The following is a 14,682-nucleotide window of genomic DNA, read 5'->3' as shown; positions in this document are numbered from 1 at the left end:
CAGGAGGGTAGGATGGCTCAGAAATACAACTTCTAAGTCAAATATTGGCCACCTCCTGTACCAAGACACTGCCAGTCCCTGTGCTATATCCCTGGGCTTTCAGTTTCAGATGTGGAGAGGAAAGACCCTGTGCTCTCCTGAAGCTGTGGTGATCCTGGCATGAGTTTTCCTGACCTTACTCAAGCAACTCCCTGTGGGCATACCCAGAGCTGCCAGCTTCTGATTTCTGTCCCCTCTAGCATCCAACTCCCATTTAAGAGTCTCCTGAGCCTCCAATCCCCATGCTGCCAGTGGGATGTTAAAACTCTCAAGGGCATCAAGTGAGCTATTGGAGTCTTGGGGATGGCACATTTCCTTTGCATATGAAAACCAATGCATTCAAACACCATCTATCTCCATGTGCATCTCACCAACAAAGACCAGAGCAGCTGCCCAGTGGACAGCATGGCATTGCCTTGGTAGGCACTAGGAGAACCCAACATAGGACAGCTGAAAGCAAGGGCAGCTTCATCAGGTGTTTACCAACCTCCTCCTCTCCCTCTGCAAACATCCTCTCACCTAAAACAGGCAGGGCTGGCTATTGCAGACACTCCAGGTTTGGGAGGGCTACAAGGAAGGAAGTGGGCAGGCAGTGAGGGCAGGATTCCTCCAGGCCAGTGGGAAGAAGCTGATCAGGACTGGTGTCCCATGGACCCTACCCACGCCAGCCTCTCCAACCCACCCACCCACCTAGCACAGCACCAGCACACAGCCAGGCACCAGCCCATCCTCCTCCTCCCAGCCCAGGCACCAGCCCTTCCCTCCACACTGGATAACGAGATTTTAGATTACACCAATTTATCCACTCAAGTTACCCAATTTGTCCAGGTCATGTTTGCTCCTCCAAGGTATTACAGCTCAACAAACCATCCTCCTCTGCTCCCCTATCTGCCACACATGGCCAAGCCCTTGGCTTTGCTGACACAGCCCTACACGGGCCACCATGCTCTTCAGCAGCATCCTGCAACCTGGGGGGGTTCTGACCCACTCCCAAGCCAGATGTGGACACACCTGCAAAGGTGGAGAATGACTGACAAATTTCATACAGGTTGCTCTACTGCAGGCACAGCCTTTCCCTGACTGTAACAGGGTTCTCTTACATCACAGATGGTTTTCAGCCATTCTGCAGGCTCAGAGCCAAGCTGGCCAGGAAGCCTCCAACTCCAGGAGCCCACTGCCCCACGACACGAGCCTCACATGGGAACCTCAACCTGCAGGGGTTCGGTACCCACCAAGTGCAACTCGCACCCCAACCAGGAACCTGCTGCACCCTTGGGACATAAAATCATAGAACTGGCTGGGTTGGAAGAGACCTCAGAGATCATCAAGTCCAACCCTTGATCCACTACTGCTGCAGTTACTAGACCATGGCACTGAGTGCCACATCCAGTCTCTTTTTAAGTATCTCCAGGGATGGAGAATCCACTACTTCCCTGGGCAGCCCGTTCCAATGCTCGATCACCCTCTCGGTAAAGAAATTCTTTCTAATGTCCAACCTAAACCTCCCCTGGCATAACTTAAGACCGTGCCCTCTTGTCTTGCTGAGAGACCGACCCCCACCTGGCTACAACCTCCTTTCAGGGAGCTGTAGAGGGTTATGAGGTCTCCCCTGAGCCTCCTCTTCTCCAGGCTGAACACCCCCAGCTCCCTCAGCCTCTCCTCATAGGATTTGTGCTGGATCCCTTCACCAGCCTGGCTGCTCTCCTTTGGACCCGCTCCAGGCAGGGCAGGGGACAGCACTGGGAGAGGGCAGCCTGGGGGAAAGGGTTGGTGTCAGCACCCACTGCCAGCTCTGCTTTGCTATCAGCTTTCTGCAGCACAGCAGCAAACAAGACAATCTGTTGGCCTTTTTCTTTTTTAATTAGGTGAAAGCAGGGTTAACCCTGAAGCTGGGCAGCCCCCCAGGCACAGCTCCCTCCATCTGCTCCTATCCTACGATCCTTCCTGAACCTGAACCACCCACACTGGAGCTGCTTGATGGGGCCACATACCAGCAGACACCCCACTCCTGCAGCCTGGAAACTGTTGGACCATTTGATACCATCCGAGACATCTGAAAGCCAGTGCTGACAGGATGACTGCAAGCTAGAAAACCTGCCCAGGCCTCTGAAACACAAACGGATGCTTGACCAATCCTTGCCTGTAATTACAAATGCAAGTTAGGGCAGGAGGCCACGTAATGGGCTTGGGCTGGAGGAGAAGTGAGGCCAAGCCTCATTTGCAGGTTTGATTAGCCATAAATTAAACATGGGAACACTCTGCACCTAGCTGTCACACAAGAAGCTCTGCCAGCCCCACACATGGGCTCAGGCCACATCCCAGGAGAGCTGGGGAGATGGACACCCACACCTGTGGCACAGGGGAGACACAGCTGAATTTGTCTCCCTGTGTTTACTTCAGGGTTATGTCCACTGTAGCATGTGGTGAGTCAATAACAAAAGGATGCCTGAGATTCAGAGGGGAGAGAAGCTTGCAAATCCTCAGCAGTGTTTTAAGCAAAAGGGATGCTGCAAGGAGCACAGGCACCTGCTGCTGCATGAGAACTGCACAAGTTCACCTCAAAGCAGAAGTCACCAGTACCTGTTCCCCAGCACAGACTCCTTGAGACAAGCCATTTGGTTGGGGTGTTCTCTGTTCTGCAGGAAGAGCCCAGGGAGCAGGGATGTCACATTCACAGAGCAGGAGAAGCATGAGCTGCAGCTGACCCCCTCATGTTAAATGGTGGCTAGAAGGAAAGTGGTTACTGGAATAAACTTCTTTTAAGAAAGAGGAAAGGTGATTTGAATAGCTGGAGTGCTTTCCACAGCCTGCTCAGCAACACACGTGAGCACCAGCACTCCTCTCACAGCAGAAAAAAAAACCAAACCAAAAAACCAACACTTAGCCCTGCAATAAAGAGACAACTGTGCATAGCCAGATGAGACAACAGCCATACCACTCCAGGCAGACCCCAGCAACCACAACAACTCTTCACTGAAAAGTCATTTTAAAGCTGCCTCAATATCTGCAGACAGTGACACTTCCTTCCACCTGCCTTGATGCGCAGGTCTGCTGCTGTGGCTGTCACCTGTCCCTGTCCCCCTTCCACACCAGGCACTGCTCATGATGCTGGGGAGTGACCAGGGGCCAGGCAGCCCTTGGCCAGGATGAGGTGCAGGCAGAGCATCACCTGCCCCAGCCCTGCAAGAGCCCCATAGCTGACAACCTGCTGCCCCCAGAGATGGCTCTTGCTGTCAGACACAGGCTCCTACCCCACAGCCAAAGCCACGGCCAGGAGAGAAATAACAGAGCAGCAAAGAGCATCTTCTGCTCTATTCCTCTGCTACCAAAGGGTCCCAGGGCAACACTGCTGTGGGGACGGGGACAACAGGACATGAGAGCCCTGTGAGCTCCAATGCTGCTGATGGCCACTGCAGGGGCTGGGTGGCTCCCTGTGGAAGGGCTGGAGAATCTGGTCCTTGCTGCAGAGCCACACAAGCTCACACAAAAATTAAAGTTGCTTTTCTAGAAGATAAAAGCCTGACTGCCAACAGCTAGAACATCTCCTGTACCTTTCAGCGTGGAGCTGGAAACATGGCTGCAAACTGAAAGCAAGAAGAGGAAGCTTTCTTCCCCCAAACCCTCCCAGATGCTGAATAACAGCATTCACACACCCCTACCTCCCCCCATTGCTTCAAACTTCTCATCTGTATTTGCATTTGGTCACTGCTGCAGTCTGAAACCTGCCTGCTGAACTTCCCAGCTCCTTCCAAAGCAAGCCTTGCCACACAGAAATACAATCTTGCTCAGTAGCTGGTCTCCAGGCTGGCATTTTGAGGGCTTTGATCCATTTCAAGCAAGGCAATAAGCTTAGCCCTTGATTAAATACATAGCATAATCCACCTTAATCTTGTTAGCTGCGAAGGAAGTCGCTCATCTCGCACGCTGTGGGTGGCACTGAGTTTCTCTACTGGGCAAGCAGGGCTGCCCATGGCACAAAGGTTTCCCTTGGGGCACAGCCCAGGTGAGAAGCAGCAAGAGGGCACATTGCTTCCCAGCACTGCTCCAGCAAGCCCATTTGGAGTCAGGGCACAGAAGTTCAAGAAACTTCTGCAAAGTTTCCCCTCATAATGGGTAAAAGCTGCCCATGGAAAGAGGTTGCTTTCTCCCCACTGAAGAGCACAGGAAGGGTGGCCCCAGACTTGCCCTGTGGCCAGCACCCAACAACCAGCAAAGCCCTAAATAAATCCACAGCAAGAAAAATCACTGACTCTGAGTGAGAGAGCCAGGCTGCAGAACAGAGGGAGGATGACCTGCAGCTTTGGGAGAATTCCACACCATGTTGGCTGTGCTTCCCCTTCCTCAGGAGGAGATAGTCAGTAGCACAACACCTGTAGAGCCTCAGCAGAAAGGCCTGGGTGCCAAGTGGGACACACAGTATGACAAGAGTGACTGTCCCTGCTGCCCAACAGGCAAGAGCCTGGCAGAGGGTTGCAGCCAGGGTTACAGGACACACATCCTGTTTCCAACACAGGTGAGTCTTTCAGAGCACAGAGGCAGAACACTGAGTAGGGAGGGGACTCTGAGGATGCTCTTTCCCAGAGATTCCCCCTGCAGCTCTTTCCACCCAAACAGAAAACCATGCTAGGACGTGGGACAGGAGAGATCTGCTCTGGAGATCATCACATATTTATTACTTGAATCATTAGAAGACAAAATTCCTTGAAAAGCACTTTTGCTTCCTACTTCTCTCCACATTTTTAATTCAGCCGGTGGAGACCAGCTCTGTGGGGAGGTGACTCCCAGGGTCTGATACCAACCCAGAGGCAGGAGCCCTGCAAATCCCTGCTCCATGCCTTGCTGCAGAAGGCAGGAATGTTCCAACAGCCATTGGAAGGATTTTGCCTTAATTTAAGTATGTTAACATGCTATATGGCTTCTGTCATTTCAAATACCTTAAAAATCCCAGGCACAGATCTTAGCGGGGAGGGCAAGGAAGAAGGAAAAAAAAAAAAACAAAAAAAAAACCCCTCACACACACAAAAACTGATTTAAGAATTCATAAGGAGAGAGAGAGAAAAAAAAAAAGTCTTGGTCACAATCCAAAGCAGATCAGGGAAAAAACTTCACAGGATTTCAAAACCAAGAAAAAAGCTGCCAACAGAGGCAATATCCCTTTTAATCAAATACTAGCCAGAAAGGCTCAAGCAGAGCCGATCCCACCAGTCACCAGCCAGCATAGCAGGAATCAGCCTTTTGGCACTGGTATCCTCACCCAAAGCAGGGGAAGGGAAAGGGCTGCCTGCAGAGGAGTGGGGATGATAAATGACAGCAGTTGAGCACTGCAGGGGCATTTCACCGCTTCAGAGGTTGCTGCTATAACAATCTTCTCTGACTCAGCAGCTGAAAGGGATGCTGGGAAGGAAGCACCATAAAAAAAAAAAAGTCATGCATTATTAATATGGACTCTGGCAGCAAGACATGAGTTGGAAAAACACTGAGGGGAAAGAAAAAAAAAAGACTGCAGAATAAGGGTGCGCTGCATGTGTGGAAGCATTTCACCCTCCCGCGAGAGCTGCTGCGGGCAATGGCCGTCACACACCCCATCCAGGGGGTCCCCAGCTCCACGGGCACCCCATGTTTGCTGAAAGGGTCTTAATACCCACTATCCTCCCCTCAAAGAAGGTTGCTGCAGCCCTAGTGCAGAGAACACCACACGCCTTGGGCATGGCCCAAACTTGTTTTGAGCTACGGCAGCCCTGGCCTTTCCTGCCACAGAACACAGCCATTTTAGCCCGTTTATTTACCTGTGGGCTGGGCATCACTTGCTGACTCTCGGCAGCTTCCCACCCAACCCCAGCCCCCAGGCAGAGCCTGGCCATGCCTTGGCCACATTTCTGGATACAGCAGCGTGAGCAGTGTCTGTGCAAGGCACCCAAGGCTCCCATGGCAGAGCCTGAAGCTCCTGCCAGCAAACCCGCGGATGCAGAGAGCATGACAGTCAGGGACGGGACTGAAATGCTTTCCTCTTCCTGCTAGGTAGGTGAGGGGAAAAAAAAATAAAACATATCAGGTAGCACTTGTCTTCCTGGTGCACTGCAGTCTTTCTTTTCCTCTTTCATTCTAAATGCTTTGTACATATTGGGTTTTTAGAGGAGCTTCCTAAATATTAGCAGTCACGTAGCCATCTTCACTACTTTCCATCCAAACCCCTTGCTCCAGACACAGTCTCTCCCAACCTGCCGCTGAGGGGAGACACCATAAATTAAGGGTACAAGTTCCACTCTCGCAGGTATCACACAGACCTCTGCCAGCCCATCCTCCTCGTTGATGGGTAACCCTCTGATCCCTGTGCAGGAGCCTTTTGGCAGCAGATCAACATAAAGTTTCAGCACAGCTTGGTCCCCAGCCTCTCCAAAGCAAAGGAGGTGGCTAATGCAGTGCCAGGATTCAAGAGGTTCCTTCGATTGTTTGTATGGCGACAGCATTCAAGTAAAACCAATCAATTATTTTGCCATAAAATTCCCTAGATACGCAAACAAACGCCAGCTGAAGACTGCTTGTACCACCACCCACCCACCCACAGCTGTGCAGAGGTTTTTTGCCTGTATGTGTTTCCTTCCATTACGTGTGCAGTGGCATCCTCCGTGCAGAAATATTGCCCAACCTTTACCTTTCAGATTAGAAAGCCACAGGGAGGGAACAGCTCTGCAGGCACCATCTCAGCTGCAGCTCCAGCAGCAGGGACCCCAAGCCAACATCTCACAGACACCAACCCATCCATCAGGCAGGAAAAAAGCAGTTTTCTAACAGAGCAAGCTCCTGGCCAGCAGAGAAACTGAGGCACAACCCTGAGAAAAAAAAAAAAACAGGGTGCTATTGAACCCACATCCCCTTGAAACAGACTGTCTCCTGCAGCAAGAGCCAGGGGGACAAGCACCCTGTGTGAAGTCCCCTCTGGTGTAAGGGGCCTGGCCAGGTCCCCAAAAGCATCTTCAGAGGGGCCCTGGGACAATACCCACAAGTAGGACAAGGGCTCTGGAGGGGTTTGTGCCATACTGAGGATGCTACATGCAACCACAGGCTTGCAAAGAGACCATTGGTTTTGCACCTCAAAACCAAACACCTAGGAAAATGATCTTTAGGACATCATACACACCACAGCCACAAGCTTTCTGCTGAAGTCCAGCCCAAGCAAGCACTAAACCCCTGTAGCCAGGAAGGAGGTAGAAGCTCAGACTGAGCTGCTTCTTGCCACCTTAAGGTAATATTTACACGCCTTGGAAAAACAAAGTATCAAAAACAGTGCACTGAAACTTGTGGCTTTATAGAAAATATTCACTGTTTACAGAGCATGAGGGATCCCCCAAACCTGCCTCCCCCCCAGGCACAACAGCCTACTCCCTCATCTGAGCAAAGCCACCAAGCCCCAGAAAGTCCCTTTTGCCATGGAAAATGGGCACCACCACCCTGCCCATCACACTCTGCACCACAACTGCACCCACCAGGATGCATCCTCCTGTGCCAGGTGTTACACATGCTGTCCCTGTCAGCCCTGGGACCCTCCCAAGTAAGGATGGCCAAGAGTGGTTTTCCTGCTGGGCACTGTCATCACCCCTCAGCTTCTCAGTCTAACTTTCCTTTCAAAATGCCAGAAGCTCCACTGTAATGCTAAAAGCCCCAGCATTTCTAATGTTCTCAGTTCCATGTTGTCCAAAAAAACACATCCAAAATCATCTCTCAAATTTTCTGATTTGGGGCTTTTGTTTGCATTTCAACATCACAGTCCACTATACAGTATATACACAATATACAGTATTTAGAGCAAGTGCTAGGAAACCTCCAAACACACATTAACCATCCTAATGCACCCATGTTGAAAATGCTGTCAAGACAAAACTACAGCCAGATCAACAACTCAACTGCAAAGAAGGAAAAGCCACTACAAAAATAAACTTTACTAAAATAATCCAGCAAAGGTTTTGTCAAAGTAAACATTTAATTGTTAACAATGATGTTTTAAAAATAAAGCTGCTCAGGGGAAGATTTTCTCGTTCTGTATAGCTGCATATCAGTTTCTCTTATAGGGCCTTCATCCCCTGGTGCTGCCACAGTGAGAGCAGAGGGCTCTGCACACCCTTGTCCAGCCTACAGTACACTGGGCCCAGGCAGCACCCTATGTTGAGGGTCACCAGTGCCACCCTTATGAGGTTCCCCAGAAGTTCCAATAAAATTAAGCATTTAAAGACTCCATGCACTGTCTGGATACTAAAAGCCACCAGTAGTAACAGAATTCAAATAGGAACAAGTGCAAACATACAGCTCCCCAGTTGTTCATCTCCATTCCCTGCAGTGGTCCCCAGAGTGTCCATCATACCCTGCAGAGCAGATGCTGCCGGAGTTAATGCAATTAATGAGTCCACCTGGAAAAGAGGCAGACGAGCAGCTCAGGAAACAAAGCAGCAGTGTCAGAGCCCTTATCTCCATCAGAGCCAGCAGCCATCTGAACTGACTGAGCCCCTGCTAAAGCCTGGGCCTTCCACAGCTTCCCAGTCTCGTGAGGATCAACTCTCCTGGAAGTCTGGGCTGACAACACTTTGCTTTATGTTTTGGTCTGCTGCAGATCACTGAAGTTTTGAAGCATTTAATTTGCCAGAAATGAACCAGTACATGGAAGCTCTTGTCACTGCTGGTCAGTCAGGCCTTCCAGAGACCAATGGATGAAACATGAACTCTACACATGCACTATGCAGTTGCAACACCACGCGACCCATCAGCAAAAAAACCCAAACGTGATGTGCCTGACAGACAACACAGGTGCTTGCAGGCAATGAAAACCCAGTAATTCACCTGTCCTCGAAGACACCTTGTCATTTGTTAGCCTTGACCAAAAAGTGGTCTCCAACAAATGCTCTCCAACACCAGAGCCTCGGCAAACACAGCTGCAGCCACTCTCCTGCCTGCACCATTTAGGAGACCCAGTGCTGATATAAGCAAAGGAACCATTTCCCACAGCCACCACCAGACTCCTTCCACACATAGCACAGGAGATCCTGAGGTCAAGTTCTTGTATCAAGGAGCACTTGAGGATTTCCTACTACCCCAGCCACTGTCAGATCTGATGACTACAAAAACCTCAGGGGGATACACTGAGGAATTGGGCTGCTCCTTCCTTAGTCTGGGAAATGCAGCTTGGCACATCTCTCAGGAAGAGGAGGGTGAAGGAGGTCAGTGCTGACCATGCTTCATTGTAAGATATCACACACCTTTACACTACAGAGGGAAGAGCTAGAAGATGAAAGCCAGGGCTGCAAACCTTCACTTTCTGTCGCTGTTCAGACAGTGCCCAGCTACCCACCCCTCACAGGACCTCCCCACTCCCCTTGCCTGGACTCACCAGCCCCAGTTGCATATACCCATAGTGCCATCCCCCTTCACAGCACCACAGCCACCACTTTTCATCTGTTCCTCACCACCAAAGACAGTCCTGACCACTTCCCATAGTACCATGGTCTCCTCAATCTGGGGCAAGCCAGGGACAGCAAAATCCTGTGCCATTCTCACACCTGGGACATCTCTGTGCTGATAACTTGATCAGCACGTTCAGCCATAAAATATTCTTGCAAGGGACCAAAGCAGTAATGAATTGTACAAAGGAAGCCCTTGGTCTGCTCTGCTGTCCATCGAAACACAGTGCAAAGGAAGAGTGTTTGAAAACACTCCTGCCTAGCAAAATCAAGTTCTTGCATCATAAATGGAATTCAGGGCTAACGCTGCTACCTCGTGCCCTGTACAACCGGTCAGGAGCAATTCCTGATAAGTTTTGAGGAAGTAAAGCCAGGGTGAATTACAGCTCTCTCACAAAGGTAACAATCTTTCACCCAATAATTTAAATTCTCTGCATTATTTTCCTACATCAGATCCAACCAAGTAAGATTCCAGTTTTTAAAAAAGTGAAATTAAATTAAAAGGGTCCAACATCTGGAGAGACAACAAAGGAAAAGCACAGTTACTGAGCACCCTGACCTCCCTCCTCCCAGCCACACAGCAACCACCCTCCCTACAAGGACCATGTCCAAGGTCTGAGAAATTCCTACTCTTGCAGTGAGAGTTATCAAGATGAAATAGCAACTTGTAGTGCAAGCAGCTTGTAAAGGCATTACTGCTTTCAGCTGCAGGAAGGAATTACTTTGATTTCCCAGGCCCTGTCAAAAGAGCACCAGGACTGTAGCTTAGCTCCTTGCAGGACCCTTGCTCCAACACAAAGGTCCAGGCACAGATAAAATAGCTTCAGCAAGCCCATTCCTGCACATCCCCTCTGAAGGGGTGAGAGGCATGCAGAGAAGTTGTCCAGGAGGACAGGAGCCTCAGTGCCAGGAACAAGCCTTGCAAAAAAGTCTCCCAAGGTGCACACTGAATTCTGAAGCAGAAAAAGTTATTTGCCACATGCCAAACTCTGCTTTTTTCAAACATGAGACCAGAGTGATTCCACACAATTACAGCACAGTCTGACCTGCAGCCCTTTGCCCTGCTGATGATGATGCTGGCAAGACCTCTGAGCAAGGCAGAGAGCAAAAGCACCCTTCCCCCCCTGAGCAAGCATCACCTCGTACCTGCTGCCTCGCAGGGCAACCCTGGCAGGCAACAGGGACTCATGCAGATGGGAGAGCATCTCCTGGAGCCTCCAGCCACTGGAACTCCCACAGCCCTGCCGTGCCTTGGTCCCAGCTCACCACTAGCAGAACAATCAGCTGCCTCATCCAGGGCACAATGGTCACGATGAGACAGACCCACAGCATCACCCCAGCCACCGCAGGGACAAAAGCGCGTGGGTGCCTGGGAACGGCGTTGATAAAAGGGGACCTTGCTGTATTTGTGCCATCAGCTGGGTCTCTGGCAATTTGCTTTCAGGGGTGGTTTGGGGAGCTCAGGGATGCAAATCACTACGGTGGTGTGTGGGGAGGGGACATAGGTACTGGATGTGGGGTGCTCCTGACTGTTTACATTGGATCGCTGCACAAACTTGAGGCCACAAGATTTCAGTTCCATAGGAAGAAACCTTGGTGAAGAACAGAAGTGAGGAGCTACCCCAGGCATCAAATAAACCAGGGCACAACACAAACACAAGCTCCAAAAGCTCTGGCTTCCCTGTGGGTACCAAGCGTGGTGATTTGCTGACAGTAAACACGGATTTCTTCCTGCATTTCTGTCTCAAACAGACCAAAAACATAGTGGCATTACAAGGAGCCAAACACAACAGCCAATTGGATAACAGGCCAGCACAACCCAAGAGCCCAAGCTAAGCACCCCTTTCCCACCCTTCAAAAGGCACCAGGAGCAGTTTTCCAGCTTTTCCAGACAGCAAGGGATCCAGCAAGCACACAGCTCCACACCAATGAGCTGAGACAGCACCCAAAAGTGCAACTGCCCCTGTTTCCTTCCAGCACTGGAGCACAACAAACCTCAGCAATGCCAATGAATTTTCCCCCCACTCTCAAACCAGGGTCTCAGTGACAGCACACTCTGTCAAAGGGATGCCTGGACCATCGCTGCTGTCTTACCACAGAGCCATTCCCAAGCTAGAAGGGCTGGTGCTGCCCAGGTCCATGTCCAGCATCACTGGTCCCTGACCCCCAGAAGCAGAGGTCGACTGAGGGAGCTCCTTCCAGCAGCCTTCAGCACTGAGCAGATGAAAACCCTTTCAGGCCCAGCTGGTTCAAGCTCACTCACAGATTCAGGTGCCACTTATTTGGATTTTTTAATTAAGTTACGATCAAGGAATGGATTAATCACTCCTCTGCCCATGGTTTAGCCCATGAGCTGCATGCCCTTCTTCAGACACATCCTCAATACATCCTCTGTGGGACAGTTCTATGGCAGAGGCTTCTTCAAGCCCTTCAGAAGCCAGAGAAAACCACACAGCTTTACCCCACTGCACGAGGCAGGCCAGTGGCCCCAGAGCACCCCACTGAGAGTATTTCTCCATCACGCACCATGTGGCTGACTTACTGAAACCCCCAGCTCTGTTCATGTCCCATCTCACTCACTTTTCACTTTTCTTCCAAGCTTCTCCTTACCACTCTGTCCTGAAAACAAACTCCCTCCAAACACTTGGAGGATGAGACCAGCTGTCCTGGGAGTACTGGGCTGGGTTTCCATGACAGAACATTTTTGGCTGAAAGAGGAAGGGGAAAAAAGAAAAAGAAAAAAAAAAAAGGGAACTAGATCTTCTGTCACTCAATGGGGAGATGACTCAGAACACCCCTGACATCCACGTGCAGGTGGGGAAAGAGACCCCCTTCTTCACCTCTCTACCTCCTCTTTCAGCATCAGATGACAAGAACACAGGATAGAATGTGACTGTGTCATCCAAGGGCCACACAGGGAAAATCCTATGGGCAGAGCGGATTTTAAACGGTATTTTATACCCTAAAACATCTCCTGCATCCCTTAGAGACTGATGGCCATGCAGAAGCTGCACAAAAATGAGTTGCATTCATGTTTATAAGAAAAGTTTCCTTATGAAACTGTACAGCTACTTCCTTCAGGCTGAGGAAGTCCATCAACAGCCCCACATGGCTTTTGAAGAGAACATCCCTTGTGCCTGCCCTGCAAAGGGCTGCAGGATGCAACCAATGAAACAACACGGCCCCACCGCAGCATGTGAAGAGGACAAGTCAGGCTGTGCTTATAGAGGGAGCAGGCAGTGGCTGTGCCACCCATTAGCTCCAGCGTGAAACTGTCCTCCAACAGATGGAAGAGAACATCTCTACAGCTTCAAAGCCAACCTCCAGGACACCCATCAAATCATCATGACAGCAAAGCCCTGGGCCACCAAGCCAGGGAGAAGCATGGTGGGGAGACCCAGGAGATGTGTCCTCACTCTGGCTGTGCCCAAGACACAAGGCCCATGAGCCTTCATGCACCAGCCAACCCCCAACTTAGCCCTGTGAAAGGCTCTGAAAACAGCCATGGGACATCATCTGTAAGTGAAGACCCACAAAAGCCACCTAAAAAAAATCACACACAGGCCTCCCTGGGATGTCCAAGCTAGGGATGGCATGAGCAACACCAATGACATTTCAAGGAGAAACTCTCATCGGCAAGATTTCTTTCAAAAGAATTGTTTTTATAAAAATTAATTGTTGTCAAAGTCTGGTTGAAGGCCAAACCACAAGCCTCGCCTCCTCGCAAAAGGTAGACAGACACACGGCAAGAAGACAACAGCTGCTTTCCGAGATACAAGCTCTCCCGTATCTCCCGGGAGATGGGCGCTCAGTCCCACCGGCACTAGGTGCCATGAGCCATTTTGGCACACGGGGACTCCAGTCCTCTGTGAAGCACACAACGCAAAATAAGACAGGAACGAGTCCGCTCTCCTAATACACGCACCTCTCATCGTCCCGCTTGACAAAAAGAGGAAGATTTCCGCCAGAGACCCCGTTTACACCGCAAACACTCGGACAACACGCCACTTCTACAAAACAAACTCTCCGGCAGGCAGCAGCCTCGCTGCCCCTCGCTCGGCTCCGGGAGCGGCTGAGCTCGGCCCCGCCAGCCCGGGGAAGCCCCTGGGGGAGCCCGGCCGGTACCTCCCGCGGCCCCTCCGCGCAGAGGGGACCGGCACCCCCTCCTGTGTCCGCCCCGAGAACCCCCGGGGAAAGCTCCCCTTGCACCGGGCTGCGGGCTCTCCCCGGCGCCAGCGGAAGGCGGAGAAAGCGCTGCCCAGCGCCGAGCCCCTGGGCACCGGCGGAGCCGCAGCCGGGGGCTCCGGGCCCGGGCCGCCCCTTTCCGGGCAGCGGCCGCCGGGGATGCCGCGGCCCCGGGTCCCGGGTCCGGTCCGGCGCGGATTACTCAGCGTTTCCAGCGGCGAAACGGCGTGCCCCCGCCCCGCACCCCCGCGCCTCGGGCCCGCCGCTTACCGATGCCCGGCGCCACATAGATGAAGTAGAGGAAGGAGGAGGAAAGGCAGAAAAGGAAGAGCGCGGCCAGGAGCGAGCGCCGGGGCAGCAGCCGCCAGGCGCCGCGGGGGCCGCGGGGCCACCGCATGGCCGATCCGCCGCCGCCCTGCTGCCGCCGCTCACATGCGCCGAGGCCCGGCGGGAGGCGCCGCGCCGGGGCCGCTCCGAGCCGCCGCCCGCGCCCAGCGCCGCCGCCTGAATGAGCCGCGGCCGAGCGGGGCGGAGCGGGGCGGGAGGCGCGGGGCGGGGCGCCGCGGGGACCGGCTGCAAACTCCCGCTGCAGAGCCCGGGGATCCTGGGCAGAGACCGCCCCGCCCCACTCCCGGGCCATCGGGGTGGGGTTGGGCTGCTGCCCAGCTGATGGTCCTAGGTCATCGCTGATGGGCAGGGGTACCGGGCAGTGGCCTAGGGTCACTCGGCAATGACATTAGGACACCCGGCCATGGGCCTGGGGCACAGCTTATGGGTCTGGGATACAAAGCAGTGACCCCGAAATGCACAAGCATTGACCTGTGACACCCAGCAACAGCCTTGGGACACTGGGCCGTGGCCCCTGGGCACCCAGACATGATCCCAGTACACCCAGCAGTAGCCTCAGGACACCTGGCTATGGATCTGGGGCACCACTGGTGGCCTCAGGACACTCAGCCATGGTAGTGGGGCACCACTGATGGCCTTGGGACACCTGGGCATGGACCTGGTA

The 14,682-nt window shown here is 52.4% G+C and overlaps 1 protein-coding gene across 1 annotated transcript in view; it reads right to left on the bottom strand.

Annotated features, from left to right (window-relative positions):
- B4GALT5 (beta-1,4-galactosyltransferase 5) overlaps positions 1-14,103 on the bottom strand; it is a 34,874-nt gene extending 20,771 nt beyond the window's left edge. The window contains exon 1 of the mRNA XM_030463143.1: positions 13,941-14,103. Coding sequence (XP_030319003.1) covers positions 13,941-14,067 — 127 coding nt within the window. The 5' untranslated portion in view covers positions 14,068-14,103. The remainder of the gene's footprint in view (positions 1-13,940) is intronic.
- Between the last annotated feature and the right edge of the window lie 579 nt (positions 14,104-14,682).

Source organism: Calypte anna, chromosome 20 (genome assembly GCF_003957555.1).
Source record: "Calypte anna isolate BGI_N300 chromosome 20, bCalAnn1_v1.p, whole genome shotgun sequence".
NCBI classification, from domain to species: Eukaryota; Metazoa; Chordata; class Aves; order Apodiformes; family Trochilidae; genus Calypte; species Calypte anna.
This window is presented reverse-complemented; position numbering and strand designations above follow the sequence as displayed.